The following is a 20,000-nucleotide window of genomic DNA, read 5'->3' as shown; positions in this document are numbered from 1 at the left end:
ACACAGGTAGAGGCACAGGGAGAGAGAGAGAGAGGGAGAGACACATGGAGAGAGAGAGAGAGAGGGAGAGAGAGAGAGAGACACACACACACAGGGAGAGACACAGGTAGAGGCACAGGGAGAGAGAGAGAGAGAGGGAGACACATGGAGAGAGAGAGAGAGGGAGAGACACATGGAGAGAGAGAGAGAGAGAGGGAGAGAGAGAGAGAGATACACGGAGAGAGAGAGAGAGAGAGAGAGAGAGAGGGCGCATTTAAAAAAGGCTGCGATAAAATTAAGCGAGGTAATGAGGAAATAAGTGACTTATTGACGGCCGAGTCGTCTCCTTTTCATTAAAGCCTATATTTACGAGCATCCATCACGGGGCACGGGGTTTATGGAGCGTGGTTTGTCACCTTGTTCTAATTACCTGCTACCTTTTGTCTGAGAGGAATATGTAAGCATGAGGGAGCTCAGGATGGAGCGGTGTTTTCCGCGCCGCGCTGGGGGGGGGGGGGGGGGGGGGGAGCCATGCCCGGGGGTCGGAGCCCCGAAATCAACCGCTCCGTCTGCATCCATCTCAGCGCCGTCGCGCTTGTTAGCGGGACAACGTGTTGGTCGGAGGGGGAACAGCGGAGATCGATCCGTACAGCATATACGGAACCGCAAAAAATGTGCTTGCGCTCGCAGTTTGTGTCGAGGTAACTTTGTCCCCGGCGAGACGTAAACAAAACCATAATATTATCATATATTTTCTCCATACGCCCTGGTTAAACATTTTATTACGAGCAGGACTCATAATGAACTCCTCCATTATTAATTGTGGTTAGGAACAGTGCGTAGGGGTTCCGTAAGCGGTGTCAAAGTTGGGACCAACCAATCGAGGAGGTTAGCGTTAGAACAGCAACACACCTCTCCACTCCCCGTCTGTCAGGAGTCTCATCAGAACGAGTTAGCGTTTGTTAACTTGATTTAGCGCATCGGTGACGTGAGTTATGGAAATACACAGGGAGGTATTATTAGCCTAAGTGTGCTGTCTTTTGCTTTGTGGTGCGTCGTATTGGTGTGAAGCTGACAATGGAAGGGAACGAGAATGAAGAGAAGTCACGAAGTTGGTGGGAGATCTGTCACATACTGCAACCGGTGTTTTGCTAATTGGTCAGCAAAGTATGTTGAATGCTAAGCGTGGTGTGGACACGGAGGATGATGTTTTCCTAAATCCAACGGTTGGTTTGGAGATGAAAAATATAATTACTTGCCAAGTTGCCATGGCAGTGCTCTACGTGAACCGGCTACGCGAGGAAAGAAAAATTACCAAGGCTATTATTCGAAGCAAAAAAAAAGAATGTATAATTCATAAAGGAATGAGGGCAGAAGAAAAGCTCATGGTAGCCTGTGTAATATCTGCTCTCAGCATGTGGTAGGCCTATATACATATATATTTTTTATATCTATGATAGAGTGCTGAAGCCTGGAAACCCAGAGTCAAATTACAGGGTTGTCTGAGAACAAAGCTTTCTGTATGGGTGGCTGGCTGGATGTTTGAGTAGACCCACAGAGGGATGGATGGATGGATTCCATACATGTAACGCATTGCAGGATTCACCATGATTGCTTTTAAATCCGCCAAATTGCAAATGGAATGCAAATGCTTGCGATGGTGCGAGGACTGGCCCTGGGCTTCCTACTAGCGTAGCGTATCTGTCTGCACATCAGCTGAGCGCCTCAAAGTGGGGTGAGGACTCTGGCAGATTACACTGTGTTTACCCATTTTAAAAACATCCTCAAACAACCGCCCTCGCCACGCCGGAGCGGAGAGGACACATCCTTATCTCCTTCTCCGCTCCTCCGCCCGTTCCCGTTTGCTCCTCAGAGCTTCTCCCCCGGCGCTGAGTGACCGCGCTATAATCAGCGAACGCTTCGTGAGTTTTCGTTTGCTGTATTTTTAAACGGAGGACGATTCTCCGTCACGGGGTTCGGGCGTGGGCGGGGATGTGAAGGCCACGCTGTCGGCCCGGATGACGGAGAACGTGGTTACAATGGTAGCTTAGCAACCAGACCCCTGATCCAACCGGGGTAACTCTCCCCATTCAATCCCTCCTCGCTCCCCCAGCCAACCTGACAATCCAAACACTTCACAAGCCATCTCCCCCGCTCTATATCAAACCCTCCTCACTCCCCTCCCCCCCCCCCCCCCCTACACACACACACACACACACACACACACCACAACACTGCCCCTTCCCTCCCCTCATCCCCACCCTCCATTCTCCCCCACCGAGTTTGACATTAGAGTATCTATGGTCCAGCCCCCTCCCAGACCTCTATATCCTCGCAGAACCTTCTCTGTCAACGATTGAGGACCAATTCATTAGGCCTAATTAGCGAGGAGTAAGTGAGTGCTCATTCCCTGCAACACCGCCCATTTCTTTTATGATTTGAGCATTTCCTTTTTGCATGAATGCTGTTTATACGTTGACATTTTTGTGATCAATCAACAGAATCAACAGTCAATCGAAAAGGCAGGCAACGGTAATGGTCTGCATGGTCGTGCCCCTAGAAGGTCTGCTGGATATAAACCGGCGTGCTCGTGGTGTTACTACGCTGCAACCAATTAAGCAATAAGTGATTGACCGCGGCGGGCGCGTTAAGTTGTAATTGAAAGGCGGAAAATAGGGAATTGTGTGCGGGGTCGTCGTCGACATGAAAACATCCCACCTGTCCTTCATCACGGCATATTATTTTGTCACTTTCACTTTCGCTTTCATCCTTCACTCCGCACCTTTTGGACGGTCACGTTCCACACGCCCTGTTTGTTTCTCCCGGCGAGGGCCCTCCTCACCCCAGCGGTGGTTCATTTGGACCATTTAAGCAGGACAACATTGATTGGGAGAGGTGACGTGAAAGGAGGCCTATTCGATTTCCGGGGGCCAGAATTGGATTTGATGTGGGGGACATAATGGCTTTCATGGGCTTTTTACGGCCATGAATGGCTTAGCTGGAGCTGCCTTGATGGGACTGAGCTCTGATTTCTCAGAAGGACTGAGTGGAGAGAAGAAAGGAAGGAGGAAAAAAAAACATTCTGTCCCCTCTTTCACTCCTGCCTCAACCCCCCCTCTCAGTCCCAGTGCTCCCTGTCACCGGGGACAGCAGGGCAGAGGACACGGCGTGACTGCTGCCAGCGGTACATCTGACAAAGCCGAAACCCAACCACCAATGTCATCCTCGGGGATCGGTGTCACCGACGCTGAGTGTCCACCGACGAGCCGTCGAGTCTCGCCCGCCCGCCTGCCAGAAAACGACCAAATAAGTAGAGCATTGAAACCAAGCAAGTGTTTACCTAAGTGTTCGCCCCGGGCAACCAGAAGGTATTGGTTCGGAATTATAACCATTGTTTATTCCGTTGTGTCCGTCCCCTCTATGTGACATCAGACACCAACACACCACCTGTGCATACGACTTTTTCCTTGTGTAACCGTTGAGATATGCTGCTCAGGACTGCGATAAGATATGTTTGTGCTCCGGTGCATATATACCTCGCCGCCGCTCCCAATCCAATCTACGCCCACCCTCCGAACCGGCCGATCCGAAACGCTCCTTTCGCAAATACAGATTTGAGGAATTATTTGGAGGGATAAAGTGTTGCAGAAACAAGCTTTTGTGTATCCGGCGCCCCGCCTGCCGCGGTTTACCTTGTGAGGAATGGAAATTCAAGCTGAAAATTGTCCGCCAAAGTGAGCTCTTCACGTTTAACAGGCAATTGCTGCTGTTGTGGAGGATATATGCTATAATATATCCCCTGCAACTCAGCAGAGTGGGCGCGCCTCGCTTGTTGGGCGCTGGGAGGTCAGCGACGTGTTGCTGTTGCAATCACCACAGCCGGCGAAGGCTTGCAAGCACAATGCCGGGATTTCTTTTCAATGGGATTGGAAGGAGAGATGTTTACAGTGGAAGGGCCAGCAGTATAATGTGCATAGATGAACGTTTACATATACAGTATGTGTATACACCTGTACACACGTCAACGATGAAAAAAATCAAGCCATTGCAGTAGAGTGCGATCCTACACCAGCAATGACCAGTTTAACGGCCATATCGTTTGTTTTCTTTGTCCAACATTTTGTGTTCGTTCCAAGTCACTAACCAGTCCGATGTTTTGATTCGGTATCAGGATGAGTGGCACTCTGGAGGGCCAATAGGCTTGACCCTCCCCTGTTATGTCTCGACCCCTAGACCTTGGTCTGACTTGGTATCTTTGTCTGCATTGGTGTTTCCTTTTACTCCCAGGAACACCTCTTGACTTCCTTTATAACCTGGTTCCTTCCTTTGTTCCCTTTACCTCCAGGGCCCCCAGGAAATGCTCCGTCGGACTCCCTGTCGCCGGGCACCCTGCCCCACTTCCTGCAGGAGCCGGTGGACGCCTACATCGTCAAGAGCAACCCCATCAAGCTGCGGTGCCGGGCCGCGCCCGCCCTGCAGATCTTCTTCAAGTGCAACGGGGAATGGGTGCACCAGAACGAGCACGCCTCTCACGAGTACAAGGACCTGACCTCGGGTAAGAGCCTCCGCGATGGGCCTCGCCAGAACCACGTCCCGGGAGAGGAACACGGGACAGGCTCCTCTCTGAACCTGTCATGGCTCTCCGTGTTGACTGTCTTGAGGGGAGGCATGTGGCTCAGGAGGTAGAGCAGGTTGGTGGGTAACCGGAAGGTTGCCGGTTCGATCCCCGGCTCCTCCTAGCTTGTGTGTCGAGGTGTCCCTGAGAAAGACGCCTCACCCTGATTGCTCCTGGCGAGCTGGCGGTCGCCATGTGTGGTTGAAACCGCTGTTGGTGTGTGAATGTGTGTATGAACCGTTGTAAGTCGCTTTGGATAAAAGCGTATGTTCAATGCCCTGAAGGTAAATTAATTGGATAGACTCCTGTTTGTACCCGTCATCTCTGTTCATTTTGACCTTCTTGGGTCTTCTACATGTCAGCTGTTTCGCGATAAGTAGAGTTTGTTTTTCATGCACCACTTTATGCCAGTTTATCTCAACCACATTTCCGAGTTTTTAAGTTTTTGATTATATGGTTGTGATTCTTAAGGCATTTCAATAAATTAAACTGTACAGACGAAACCGCGAGTTGTTTTGCAAAAACTAATGAAATTTGCTGAAGGCATGCAGATGTTGGGTATTAAATCCTCATTTGGGAAGTGTCGTAATGTATGCGTAAAGCAGGGACACAACAGGAAGACAGAGATGAGGGTGGGAGCACACTGCACAGAGAGCTATTTATTATCAATTTGAAATTGAAATCGTTACGGCATTACTCATTTAAATCTCATTTCCAAACACTGACTGAAACTAGCTACGTTTTCCACAGGTACAAACTCTTTCACCATTCTGGAGCAGTAATGGGAAAATAATCAATTTGGTTATTCCTGTCAAAACATTTTGTTTGCTCTGGAAACGGGAGAGAATAGATTGTGTTTTGATGAAAACTATAATTCAACGACGCACAGCCCCTGTGATGACACGCCTGATTCCTCTCAGATACAGCGATAGCATTAATAAATAATACTGATCATGATAAAGAAATGAGTAGGCGGGCTCAGCCGCTGTCACACAAAACACATCCCGATGTTTTAGGATCAAATCATCGGTTTGTTCTGTCGGGGTCCGGATTTGATGCTCAAGTCCATTTATTATTTATTCTGATGTTCAGGGCTAAAGGATGGCTCTGTGCTGAATATTACGGCCGTGGTACATGCATCTCGGGGGCATTATGATACAAATTATGATTTTCATTTAGAAACTGTGTGTGTGTGTGTGTGTGTGTGTGTTTGAGAGGGTAAGCAAGTCTCCCTACTCCCTACACTACTATAAGTGTATAGTAGTGTATAAAATAGTGTATTTTTCATATTAAAAGTTTTATTACTTGATTTGGTATATTTTATCCGTGCTATAATTAAGTTATGTTGGGGTTGTTATATTACGTTGACTGGTGTTATAACGTCACGGTTTCACACTCCATAACCCACTGAACAGTTAATATGGTGGCATGCCGACATACTTTGATTCTCAGACTAAAGTCTGTAATGGTTATTTCAGAGTTAATATCCTAGCCGAGGACACAGCCAAGATATTAAGGAGATCAAGGGATACCTAGGATATTAATGACACGTTTAGGGCATTAAGTACTTCAGATTACTTTGTTCTAAATGCGTAGAACGTCTTATTCCTAATTTGGCATTCAGTTAAACTCTCCAGACACGAATACATTTAGATTATCTTGGTTCTGCGCTGGTGCAAGTTAAGGCGGTATTACAGGCCTACCCGTTCACTCGCTAGGGTAGGTGGTTTGCGTGTGTTATGGTCCTACAGGTCTACCTTAAGCCAGGTCCACCTACAGTGTTTCACTTTGCAGTCAGAGAACTCCACCGCATCTCATGTTATGTTTGACTGATTCCTTGTAATGCCGATACGGCATCAAGACACATTTTAAATAATATGCAAAATAAGGTTACAATATGGGAACCATTAATTACATTAGTTAATGCAATTATAAACAATAAATAACGTTGAATAGTAATAATCTACTGATGGTGTTAGTAGCTATTTTTTTAATTGAATAGGGTTAGGGTTGATTTACAACCTTAACTTAAACATTATTTAACCCTATTAAATAATGATTAAGTTAATACCTAAGACCATTAGTTTACTGTTAATTACCTGTTTAATTGTTAATTGTGCTAATTATGTTAATCAATTTTTAATTATTGTACATTTATATACATTATATACAATCAAATATATCACTCGATGAAAGTTAGTACTATTTCAGATATTTTCTGATATACTGAGTACTATTCTATTGAGCAGTACTATTTTGTATATTCCGATACTTTCAGAAAATAACCTAAACTGTATGAATGATAAGTGGGGCTGTCAAGCAATTAAAAAAAATAATCGCGCGATTAGATGCGCGATTAATCTGCGTTAATTTTTTTAACGCGTTATTTTTTCTGTGATTAATTAATCGAAATGAACGCTTTCGTTTGACAGCCCTAATGATTAGCATTCATCAAGCCATAGCTATGTGAATACAGCTCTATGAATAAAGTGGTTGATCCTGTATTATATGGTAAGCAATAATTCCTTCTTCTTGTTACATAAATTGTGTGCGTTGTCGGCCTCTCCTGAGCGGTCACGACATAATGTCCAGTAATTCAGTTTAGTCACGCTAAACGTCCGCGCTAATTGTCTCTGGAGTGCCTCCGCGTCGTCTCGGAGCCCCGCTACATGTTCCGGTAATCTTACGGGTCCTGCTTCCCGTTAAACCTCCTCCTCCACCCTCCTCCACCCTCCTTCTCTCCCAGGGGGCACATCAGCTTCTGACGGAGCCGCGCACGTTTGATGACAGCGGCGTGTAAACACCGGAACAGAGGCCCCTCTGTTATCGCTCGGCCAGGCCTCAGGGACCGGGAGGAGGTGCTGGTGGAGGAGGAGGTGGAGGGTGGTGGAGGAGGAGGAGGAGGAGGAGGAGGGGGGTGGTGGAGGAGGAGGAGGAGGGTGGTGGAGGTGGAGGAGGAGGAGGGGGGTGGTGGAGGAGGAGGAGGTGGAGGTTATAGTGGAGGAGAAGGTGGAGGTGCTGGTGGAGGAGAAGCTGGAGGAAAAGGTGGAGGTTATGGAGGAGGTGGAGGTAGTAGGAGGGGGTGGTGCTGGTCTAGGAGAAGGTGTAGAAGAGGTGGAGGTGATGGTGGAGGAGGTGACGGAGGAGGCGGAGGTGATGGAGGAGGTGGAGGTGATGGTGGAGGAGGTGACGGAGGAGGTGGAGGTGATGGAGGAGGTGACGGAGGAGGTGGAGGTGATGGTGGAGGAGGTGACGGTGGAGGTGATGGTGGAGGAGGAGGTGGAGGTGATGGTGGAGGTGGAGGTGATGGTGGAGGAGGTGACGGTGGAGGTGGAGGTGATGGTGGAGGAGGAGGTGGAGGTGATGGTGGAGGAGGTGACGGTGGAGGTGATGGTGGAGGAGGAGGTGGAGGTGATGGTGGAGGTGGAGGTGATGGTGGAGGAGGTCATGTGCTAATGCCAACTAAGCCCCACCGGTGGGGGGGTTGGCGTTGATGGGGGCCCCGGACCTGTTCCGGGGGTCTCGGGGTAAACAGCGCGCGGCGGCGGCGTGACGCTGGGCGGCTGGAAGGCGCCGTGATCAGAGCCGCGGAAGAAGCCTGCGTGGCAGCGACCTGGTTAATTGCTTCTGGAAGTTCATTATGTTGTGATTGCTGTGCTGTGAAATTGTTTTGAGTTTGATAATGCCGGAATGAGCGGCGGAACTGGAGTTGTTGGAGTGTGTGTGGTCGTGTGCGTGTGTGTGTGCGCGTGTGATTTTTATGTGAGTGTTTGGTTATATGTGTGTGTGTGTGTGTTTAGAAATGTGTGGTATCGTGTGTGTGTGTCATATGTGTATGTTTGTGTGTCGTTTTATGTGAGTGTGTGTGTGTGTCTTTGTGTGTCTGTGTGGTTTTATGTGTGAGTGTGCGTTTTTATGTGAGTGTGTGGTTTTACGTGTGAGTGGTTATATGAGTGGTTATATGTGTGCGCTCACACTGGGCTCGAAGCCTAGTTGCCAGTAGAATGCAGCTTGTTTGTGTGTCACTATGGGGGGGTTGAGGGGATGGCAGGGGGTTAACTAATTAATAGAGTTCACCGATAAGACCCAGAGAAGAAGGAGCATTTAAAGAGCCAGCGTCAGCAGCTCTTTAAGTCCCGTGATATGATCATATTCTGGGCTGGACCCAGCAACAGGGGGCCTGATAAACACTGGAAGTCGCTGAGTGCTAAATTGCCATCTTGAACCAACCGAAAACACAATCAGCTAATTTGATTGCGAGAAGAAGTGGGAAAGTAGTGTGCGGCCGCGCTGTTGAACACAATGCGCCCGGCTGTGCATCCAGACCATAATAATCGTGTTCACACCTGTTTGGGCGACGCGCTCAGGCAGAGGGGTTTATTCTATGGGCGCTGTTTCTCTCAGGCCACTCACGAGAGCAGCATGTTAAACCTGATGGTCTCTTTCAGTGCAGCATGTGAGGCCCCCCCACCTTCCAACCCCTACACCCTACCCCACACCCCCACCTTATCGCAGATCTCCAGCTATCTCCTAGGTCCAGATTCAGACGGAATTGAAAAGTTATAAATCATTATAAAGCCACTGATTTCTGTGTCTCCCTGGAAACGTACAGCCACGCTACGATAGCCAAGCCGAAACTAGTGCTGCTGCATCGATCGTGTGTGTGTGTGTGTGTGTGTGTGTGTGTGTGTGTGTGTGTGTGTGTGTGTTAGTTGGAGGTAGTGTGTATCAAATGTGTGTGCATATGTGCTTGTGTGTGTGGGTATATGGAGGTGATTTGTGTGTATCTGTGTGTCTGTCAGTTGTGGGTGTTTGTATTTGGAGGTGCACTGGTGTGTGTGTGTGCGGGTGTGTGTCTGTTGTCTCTGTGTGTCTACATGTTAGTGTGTGTGTGTCGGTTGTGTATATTCAGCGACAAGATGTGTGTTTTTTGTTTCAGCAGTGTGTCTCTGTTCGAGGGGCCCCTTGAGAATAACCAATTAGAGCCGAGTGTGTCCCTGGTGTAGCGCTGTGTCACGGGGCTCACTGCTCTCTGTCGCCGCCCTTAAGTCCCGGCCCCCGATAAGGGCCGGGGGGCGGGGCGGCTCTGAGCTGGCGCCGTAATAGACAGCGACATTGCGCATTGGATTAGGCCGGCTAATCAGTACAGCAGATCAGTGAGGGATTGCAGGGTTATTGATTAGGACCCTCAATCACGGGCCCTCAATGCCGTCACATCGGGGCCCCCGATAGCATCTCTTATTTACCAGCTCGCCTGAGTAATCGCCGGCCCTCGATGGGGCTGACAATGCCCTTGGGCGCTTGAGCGGGGGGGCCCGGCGAGGCGTAACTCTACAGCGCTCTACGACACCCAGAGTACAAGAGCGATCAATGGGGCGCTGTGGGGGGACGGGGCCCCCGGCGGGCCCTTCATCCGCGGTCATCAGCGGGGAGCGTGTGAGCGGGGGCCAACGGATGACATCGCTGGGTGGTTGGTGATGTCACTCCGGACTATGTTTCGACGCCGCTTGCCGATTGGTCGATGACAAATGGGATTGTGGAAAACGCAAAATGCATAACAGTTTGATTTGAGAGTTTAACATTTACATTTACGGCATTTAGCAGAAGCTTTCATCCAGAGCGACTTACATGAAGTACATTTTTCAGGAGAAAGAGAAACAACAATATATCGCTGTCGGTACAGTAAGGATGTTCATAGAACCGTGTGCCAATGCACTTATTGTAAGTCGCTTTGGATAAAAGCGTCTGCTAAATGCCCTAAATGTAAATGTAAATGCCAACAATTGTTCGGTCGTGTGTATTGCTAAGACCACAAAACTCCCCGTCGGTATGGGGGATCGAACCAACGACCCCGTCCCTGCTGGCTTCACTGAAACAATTATAATCTACGGGTTTTACGTTTCAAACATGGATGGCTGCGTGCATAGATAGGTGGTTATGTACCGTTCAGTTACCGTAAACTACTGTGGTCACATTACCGACAACAACAGTGTAATCAATGTTTAATTGAACATGGGATGTTTTGACAATATCAACCATGATCACAGCCTATTGAAACAGCCAGGGACGTGTTTGGTAGTTGGACAGGCCCCATTTTGTCTGTGGATGGATGCAGCCTGCACCGTCTTCATGAGTAACCTACACCTGAGAGACATTCAAACAGTAATTTGATATAACTTTCAGACAAAACACGTACTCACATAAAATCTAGATGATATGTTTGCACCACAGAATCACGTCACAGTTAATGTGTTTTGCCTTTCCCACCTATTTTGGTCCTATCCCATTCCCTGGCTTATAGTGCGTTTATAGATTTTCCAATAACAAATCTTCTCTAGTTGTAATGATTGGTAAATCTATAAAAGCACTATGATAATCCTACTGGAGGGTGGGGGGGGTGTTGTGTGTGGGACAGGTTTGGCAGGCGTCACCATCATCAGAAGCCTCGTTCTACTCAGATCACAGGACCAAATAGTGGTCACTAATGGGAAACATCAACACACCCTTATGTTGTTCCTGAAAAGGAATGGATATTGGATAGCCTGGGTCCCAATGGAAACCTATTGTCCTGATATAGGATATTACAGCCTACACATATCTGATATAAAAACCTGATGTATGTACCATGGAAGGTCTACATGCATACAAATCATTACATTACGACTCCAATCCACCCTTCTAAAGACTCCATTACATACTTTGATTGTTATATCCCTACATTTCTGTGATTAGCACAGTCAACAGCACAGCAGATCAACAGATCCTTTCCATCTCTGCGTTTGCCACTGGTTTGTTAAGTCCTTCTCCGCCTGCTAGCGCACGTCTATCTGCTGTGACGCTGCCCAGGAACGCGCCGTCTATATCCTTTGTCTATAGGGCTTTGTTCAGCTGATTCAGTGCGGCCTCGCCACAAAGGCCAACGAAGCAGAAGCACCTTCGTCTTCTGGGATCGATGCGCCAAAACCGCCACTGCTATGGCAGCTTGTTTGTGGTGAGGAATGGGGTCGTCCTGCAAGGTTAAAGGTCAAACAACCATGTTTCAGTACCTCAACTCTATTTGTCGGGTTATTTTTCAAAATGCTGTGCAAACGCTTAAAATTGCCAACACTAAAATTTCAACACTGTATGAAAGTATTTTTATAATTCATTTCAACAGAGGTTTCCAGTATTTTCAAAACAACACCGTAAAAATATGAAGGACATTTAAAATGCAAAGTGGCGGCCGTACAGTGTTATTGACTCTTATGAGCAGAGGACAAAGGCTCCCCCATTGATCGTGCTAATCTAGACGGGTGTGTTGACACGGACAACAATGCTTTGATCCCGACGCAATTACGAGCCTGGTATGAGGAAGACGTGGGTCCACACCAAGCCATCTGATTTGATTAAGTCTGTGCGTGGGTTTGCATAGCGTTATTAAGACACGTGTCAGACACGCACCCGCCAGCTTAGCCGTCTCCGTCGCAGGAGGAGTCGGAGGGGTTGGATGGTACGGGGAAGAACCCACAATGTTGATTCCGTCCTGATAAGGGCACGCTCCTCACAATGCATACAATAGGAGGGTAAAATTCCCAAATCCCATAACGATTAATTAAGTGTTTGTGTGTGTGTGTGTGTGTGCGATTGAGTGACGTAGAGGACTGCAGCCCCTCTGATTGGCAGAGCCCTCTTCGCTGTATTTGACGCAACACTAACTAGCCGCAGTGGCACAGGTACAATATCAATAATAAACTATTTGTAGTTATTGTGTTGTTTCGACAGACACAATAACTAACATTCCAAGTTTCTTTACTTCCAAGATGGAGGCAGGCGTCGCGATCCACCAGCCCTCTAAACTGGAACGAGTGCGAGACAGGGAAGTGGTTAGAGGGTTTGAATCCCTGCCAAAAGGTGCTGGGTTTGATCCCCTGTACACGGCTTCCTTTAGCGAGCTCCCTGCCTGCTCCTTAATGAGACGGATCACATTGCAGCAGGCGTCGCGGTGGATGAAGAGCTCCCGCTAAACGCGTGGGTACTAAACAGAGTTGTGGGAGTTGTTTTGTTGTTAGTCTGACAGCTGCTGTTGTTTCGCAGCGGCCATGACACCTGGCGGTCTCAGCACCGCAGGGGGTAAGAGGGAGGTGAGGAAACCAAGAGGTGCTAAGTGACATTGCTTACAACGTGTAGACAGGTGGGCACATTCGTGCGAGACAAACGGTTCAAGATATTCACTCAGACAGGAGTCCAGTGTAGAGCATGTTGAGTTATACTTAAAGCCAAATTGGAATCTGTGTGCGCAGAGTTTGGACCAACTAGCAGCTTCTGTCACTGCAGCGTGGGCTTTATACTTTCCCCTACAAGTGGTCAACAATAACGAGGGAATAGTCATGTCTCGTATCACCTCGACTTGTGCCATTAAAGGTGACAAACCAACAGGTGTGTGTGTGATTAGCCATTGTAAACGTCAACTTGTGATGCCAGAAGAGGCAGATTTTCTAAATGACTTGTAACCACTTATTACACTCACACGGTGAGTGGTGGTTTAATATGTCGACTTCAAAGAGCTGTGTTCTCTGTGAACACACTTCCTGTGTGGACATCACCATCTGGGTTTGGTTTCACATTTACATTTAGCCAACGCTTTTATCCAAAGCGAGTGACAATAAGTAAATTTGTCGAAAGAAAATGAGGAAACAATATATCGCTGTCGGCACAGCTTTACGCAGGAGCTTCACGCTCCTCAGTTCACCTGCGGGTGAAGGTCTGTGTTAGAGGACAGGGTAGGGCTCACCTTCTCGTCTGCATTCTGCTTGAAGGCGACTCAAACGAGGAGCTAACTTTTCAAACTGTGAGCGAGTGTTTACATCCCCGTGCTCATGATGGGGCCTCCATCACCTCCGTGTTATTTATATTCCATACCGCCCGGCGCTTCGCCCTCGGCAGGGGTCATCGGGTCAAGAACAGCCAAACACTCTCCCCCACCACCAACACCGGCAGGTTTATTTTGGACCAGAACACCTGGAAGTAGGAGGGAAGGAGGGAGGGGGAGTCAAAGGGAGGGAGGGAGGGAGGGAGGGAGGGAGAGTCAAAGGGAGGGAGGGAGGGAGGGAGAGTCAAAGGGAGGGAGGGAGGGATGGAGGGAGGGAGAGTCAAAGGGAGGGAGGGAGGGAGGGAGGGAGGGATGGAGGGAGGGTGAAGGGAGGGAGGGAAGGATGGCGGGAGGGGGAGTCGGAGGGAGGGAGGGATGGAGGGAGGGTCGAAGGGAGGGAGGGAGAGCGGGGGCAGAGGGTGGGAGAGTCAAAGGGGAGGAGGGAGGGAGAGTCAGAGCGAGGGAGGGAGGGGGGGGGGAGAGGGGGTGGGAGAGTCAAAGGGGAGGATGGAGGCAGAGAGGGATGGATGGAGGGAGGGAGGGAGGGATGGATGGAGGGAGGGAGGGAGGGATGGATGGAGGGAGGGAGGGAGGGAGGGATGGATGGAGGGAGTGATGGAGGGAGGGATGGATGGAGGGAGGGAGGGAGGGAGGGATCAGCGTGTCAGAGTGGTTCTCCCCCCTCCGTCTGTCCGGGGGGGAGGAGGCCGTGGTGGAGCATCTGCCGACCAGGAGGTCTGCTCCACTGGCACGCCGCCTGAGGGTGTCGGGGGGGGGGTGGAGTTGGAGGTGGAGGTAGAGAGGGGGTTGATGGAGGTGGTAGTGATGGATGTGTGGCTGGGGGTGAGGTCTGGGTGACTGAGAAGATGGTGGAGTTCATGACGGTGGTGAGGGTGGTGGTGGTGGTATAGACGGAGGTGATGGTGGGAAGGTAAGTGGGGGTGGTGGTAGTAAGGGTGATGGTGTTGTCGGTTGTCGAGGTGGTGGTCTGGGGTAAGGAAGAGGTGGTGTTGATGGTGGGGTATTCATGATGGTGTTGTAGAGGTGGTGTTGATGGTGGGGTATTCATGATGGTGTTGTAGAGGTGGTGTTGATGGTGGGGTATTCATGATGGTGTTGTAGAGGTGGTGTTGATGGTGGGGTATTCATGATGGTGTTGTAGAGGTGGTGTTGATGGTGGGGTATTCATGATGGTGTTGTAGAGGTGGTTGTGGAGATGATAGGGTAGAGGAAGGTGTTTCCCCTTGCTGGTTCCTGGGAGATGTTCTGTCCCCAGACCAATATAACTCCTTCTTCTTCTCCTGATGGGTTTTTAATGGTGGCTGTTAGTACTGCCCCCTCCTGGAGGGATATGGCCATTAGCCCCCCGTCCCACAAACACACTTCTCGCGGAGCTATTCAACATCTAAATGCCTGTGTGTGTGTGTGTGTGTGTGTGTGTGTGTGTGTGTGTGTGTGTGTGTGTGTGGAGACTCGGGGGGTGTAATCACGGTGTAGGTGAAGGAAATCATTGACCTTTCCCTCCAGCATGTATAGTCTGTGTCAGTGTGTGTGTGTGTGTGTGTGTGTGTGTGTGTGTGTGTGAATGTTATCATCGCCGAGCAGCGAAACGCACGCTATCTTTCTCCGATAAACAGCGTCTGGCCGATACAGATGGAGCACAGCTGTATCCGTAAGAGGGCCAAGGGTGCGTGTGTGTGTGTGAGTATGTGTGTGTGTGGCACCGTATAGTGTGTTTGTGTGTGTGTGTGTGTGTGTTTGTCTGTGTGTGTGTGTGTGTGTGTGTGTGACTACAGGTGTGTGTGTGTGAGTACAGGTGTGTGTGTGTGAGTACAGGTGTGTGTGTGCGTGTGTGTGTGACTACAGGTGTGTGTGTGTGAGTACAGGTGTGTGTGTGAGTACAGGTGTGTGTGTGTGAGTACAGGTGTGTGTGTGTGAGTACAGGTGTGTGTGTGTGAGTACAGGTGTGTGCGTGTGAGTACAGGTGTGTGCTCCGCAGTGTGCGTGGGGGTCTGTTGTCAGTAAATGTGCTGTTTATTTAACACAGGCATCGCTGGGTGTTCCTGCGTCTCAGGCCCAGCCGTATCTGGGCCTGAGAAATGCCTTTATGTTCTCACTGTGTTCTGCTTTGTCGGTGTTGGGGGCGGGGGGGAGCAAAGGGGGAGAGAGGGGGAGGTCTGAGGCAGGGAGATTAGAATGTCCCCTTGCCTTCCCCGAATGGATTCGAGAGGTCGAGCAGCAGGTGTGTGTGTTTGTGTGTGTGTGTGTGTGTGTGTGTGTGTGTGTGTGTTCCACTCCACAGATTTGCACGTGACAAACCTCAGTGGCGTCAGACCACCATCCTAGCGCAGACCCAATAACTCGGTCATTGCCCGACCTTCCAGTCACTGCACCACCTTATAGCCACGCCCCCGCAATTGAGTCACTGCAAAACCTGAAAGCCTTCACAGTGTAGCCACGCCCCCAACATCAAGTCACTGCCCACTTTACAGCCAACTCCCCCAGAATCCGGGAGCGCAACTTTATAGCCACGCCCCCACCATCCAGTCCCTAGACCACCTTATAGCCCCACCCCTAACATACAGCCACACCCCCACCATCCAGTCACTGCACTACTTTAAAGCCACGCCCCCACAGTTTAGCCACACCCCCACCATCCAGTAACTCGACCACCTTCCAACCAACCCCGCCAGAATCCAATAACGCCACCATACTGCCGTGACCCCACAATCAAGCCCCTTCCATCCAGTCACTATACCACCTTATAGCCACGCCCCCACCATACAGCCACGCCCCCAACCACGCCAGCCCCTTATAGCCACGCCCCCAGTATACAGCCAACTCCCCCGGCCTCCAAGCCACGCCCCAACCACCAAGCCACCCCCCCACAATCAAGCCACAACCACACCCGTACCATATTGACTGACTCCTCCCTCCAGCTGCCCCACCCCTCGTCCTGCAGATGGCCCGGGCCCCAGACATCAGCACTGGGGGCCGGGGCCAACACATAATGGACCCTGAAGCCTGGATTGATGCTATCAGGGCTCCGGGGTTACTTTGTGAACCAGTTAATGGGGTTGTTAAATGAATGTGGCCGCGCACAAAGCACCTTCCTCCGGCCCTCGCCAGTCCATCATATTCTATCTGGTGCCATCTCCTTTTCTATATCTAGCTCTCTCTTTCTGTTGCTCTGGGTTATCTCTCTCTCTCTCTCTCTCTCTCTCTCTCTCTCTCTCTCTCATATATTCTCTTTCTCTCCGTCTCTCGCTCTTATCCTCTCTCCCCATCTGGCTCATATCTACTCTCTTATTATCTCCCTCTATCCCCCCCCCCTGTCCCTCGTCTTCTCTTCCCACACATACCCATCACCCCCCCCCCCCCAGGGAGGCTCATGGGGGTCTTAACTTCCTCCAGAGCTGGCTGAATCTCCCGCCGGCTGCTGTGTGTTTGTGCGCTGGCTTGTAAAGACCCTCACTCCTTTATGACAGAGAAAGGACTCCTTTGTACTTCTTGATGACACGGCGAGATTCGGCTTTAGGGCCGAGCTCAGAGACGGATATCGACGCTGGCACTGTCTGGTTTTATATGTTGGTTTTAGCACTGCTCCAGGTGCTGCTGTGTGCTGTGGCCAAGAATCATATTATTTACCCCACAAACGACTCTGCACCGCGTTCTGCAGGAGAGGAAGGAGGTCTGAGGTATAACGTCCAGGAACTTCAACATTGTGCGCACACACTCTCACACACACGCACGCGCGAGCGCTCACACACACGAGAGTGCGCTCACACGCACAAACACACACACACACACACACACACATGCGCGCACACGTGCTCGCACACACGCAGACCAACACACCCCACACAACACACACAGACCCCACTTGAGATCCACACAGACAGCCCAAGCCCCACCGACATAAAGGTGGCATTTGGGTCCAATTACCATCCCATTAGAATATTCCCCGGAGGCGCTTCTTTAAAGGTAGGGGGGAGCAGGTGGCCTCCACACCTGGTCTGATCCTTCACCTGACATTCAACCCTCCACATCTCCTCCAGCCCCTCTCTGTGGTTACCGGGCCAACAAGCTCACTGCTAACTGGCTGCTTTTCCCGCCACCGTCGCGTCGTGATTGGATGATCTCAGCCCCTCATTTCATCGTTAGATTTGTGGGCTATTAAAGCGTTGTTTTCATTTTTAGTCACACCTGAGAAATGTTTGCAATATACAGATGTTTTTTGGAAGGGCGGAGGACTGTGGGGGGGTTGGGACGTGGGTACGAAGCTCGACTCAGCCTCCCTTTACATCCAAAGGAGAATGTTGTCGATCTGGTGTCTGTCGTAGGCCCTCGGGTGTCAGTGTGTGTGCACGTGTGAGTGTGCATGAGGCCGCGTGCACATGAGAGTGCATGAGGCTGCGTGCATGTGTGAGTGTGCATGAGGCTGCGTGCACTTGTGAGTGTGCATGAGGCTGTGTGCACGTGAGTGTGCAACAAGTTGTGTGCATGTGAGAGTGTGCATGAGGTTGTGTTCGCGTCAGAGAGTGCACGAGGCTGTGTGCACGTGAGAGTGTGCATGAGGCTTCCTGCCCGGAAGCATGAACCTTTGATTTGTGTGCATCTATAGATGCTGTGTGTGCACATAGGCACAGAGCCTGTCTGAAAGTGTGTGTGTGTGTGTGTGTATGTGTGTGTGTGTGTGTGTGTGTGTGCGTGCAGGCACGTGTGTGTGTGGACCCAGAGTTAAAGTGTGAGGGCCATAACGATACTGCAGGGGAGGAGAGGCAGAATAATGGAGGCTGAATTAATTCCGAACAAAGCCTGGCATTGTTCAGAGCTACTTTTAGCGAGCAGGGGATGAGGACCTGTGAGGAGCCACCCTGCGAGCTAGTTGAAGTTTGAGCCCTCGAACCTGGTGGTGAAGAGGTCTTAATGAGGTGTGTGTGTGTGTGTGTGTGTGTGTGTGTGTGTGTGTGTGTGTGTGTGTGTGTGTCTATGTGTGTGTGTGTCTGTGTGTGAACCTGTTTAAGCATACCTGTGTTTGTGTGTGTGCCTGCATGTATAGGTATATATGTGTGTAACCCACTTATTTTGTGTGTGTGTGTGCCAGGTTGTGTGTGTGTGTGTGTGTGTGTGTTTGTGTGTGTCTGTGTGTGTGTGTGTGTGTGTGTGTGTGTGTGTGTGTGTGTATGTGTCTGTCTGTGTGTGTGTGTGGGTGCCAGGTTGTGTGCGGGTATGGCAGATTATGTGTGTGTGTGTGTGTGTGTGTGTGTGTGTGTGTGTGTATGTGTGTGTGCGGGTGTGCCAGGCTGTGTGTGTGTGTCACTATTATCGCCTTGATGATATCTGTGAGCGACTCACACCGCCCTGCAGGATCCAGCGAGCATCAATATTATAAACACTAAGAGCAGCGCCAGCACTTCTGACTGAATATTAAACCCACTGAACATTATGCTAATACCTCGGCTCGGTCTGGGCCGGCGTGCTTCCTCCTCCTCTCTGTCTGAGCGGAAAGGAGGAGGCAGAGAGCTCTGGAAGGGTTCCACGTTGGGCGGAGGAGACAGGCACCTCCTCGCAATCCACTGTTTTTAATTTGGCTCCAACGGGAAGTTTCCAAGAGTTCTGTACTTTTGGAGACGAGGTGTCTGATCAAAGATGGATTCTCCTGAGATGGACGTTCACCGCCGTGGAGGATTGTTCCGGGCTTCAGTGATGGTCGACGTTGTCAACGAAACAGGCAGGAGTAGTGTTGGAGAAACATTTATTCTCTTACAAGATATAGTTTTTTTACTAGTACTAAGGCTGATTAGCTGAACTTAGCTGATATACTTTGGCTTCGGTAACAGTTTATCATTGTGTAACATTTTACACGTTTACTTTTCCTACTACTTATACTCTTTGTCAATTTGCACAAAGATAGTTCCATATATAACTAAATTTACCAATGTAGTTTAATCACATGAAAAACACATACATTTCGACAAATAAATTGAGTTGAAAGGTGATTCAATTAAGTAACCATAGGACATCCATCCCATAGACACTAATGGAAGTAAGCAGATCGTTGATCGATACATTATATCAGAGCTGGAGCGGGGGTTGTATTTCAGACTCAAACAGGTATTCGCTTTCCTCTGCGAAGTGGGGAGAGATAACAAGCGAGTTCATTAAGGATAATCTTAAATGGCTTCTCTACTTAACGCCTGCATCATACCTGATCCCCACCTGCTCCAGCTCGGCTGCTTTGTTCTGCGCTGGGGTGTCTTAGCCTCTCCCCGCGGCCCCAACATGTCTCATCACTTCATTGGCCCAGTGGAAGGGGGTTCGGTTGAGCTGATGAATGGCTTGAACAGTCTGCCGGCCCGTCTCTCACCTTTACTTTGAAGCCCTCCGTCTCAGCGGGTCGACGGCGGTGGCTCAGACACTGATAACGAGGTTGTACCTCTCTGTCTGATGTGTCACAGGCTCAGCAACGAGCTGATAACCTAGTATACTAGAATACTATAATAACCTAGAATACTAACTATTCCAACTCTCCCCCTATTCTGGTATATACAAATA

General features: G+C 49.8%; 1 protein-coding gene across 1 annotated transcript in view; it reads left to right on the top strand.

Moving 5' to 3' along the window:
- Nucleotides 1–20,000, top strand: part of unc5db (unc-5 netrin receptor Db) — a gene marked incomplete at both ends in the record, with an annotated part of 128,939 nt that overhangs the window by 52,117 nt on the left and 56,822 nt on the right. The window contains 1 exon segment of the mRNA XM_079750263.1: nt 4,325–4,534. Coding sequence (XP_079606389.1) covers nt 4,325–4,534 — 210 coding nt within the window.

The sequence above is a fragment of the Pollachius pollachius genome (genome assembly GCF_949987615.1).
Source record: "Pollachius pollachius genome assembly, chromosome: 1".
Taxonomy (NCBI): Eukaryota; Metazoa; Chordata; class Actinopteri; order Gadiformes; family Gadidae; genus Pollachius; species Pollachius pollachius.
This window is presented reverse-complemented; position numbering and strand designations above follow the sequence as displayed.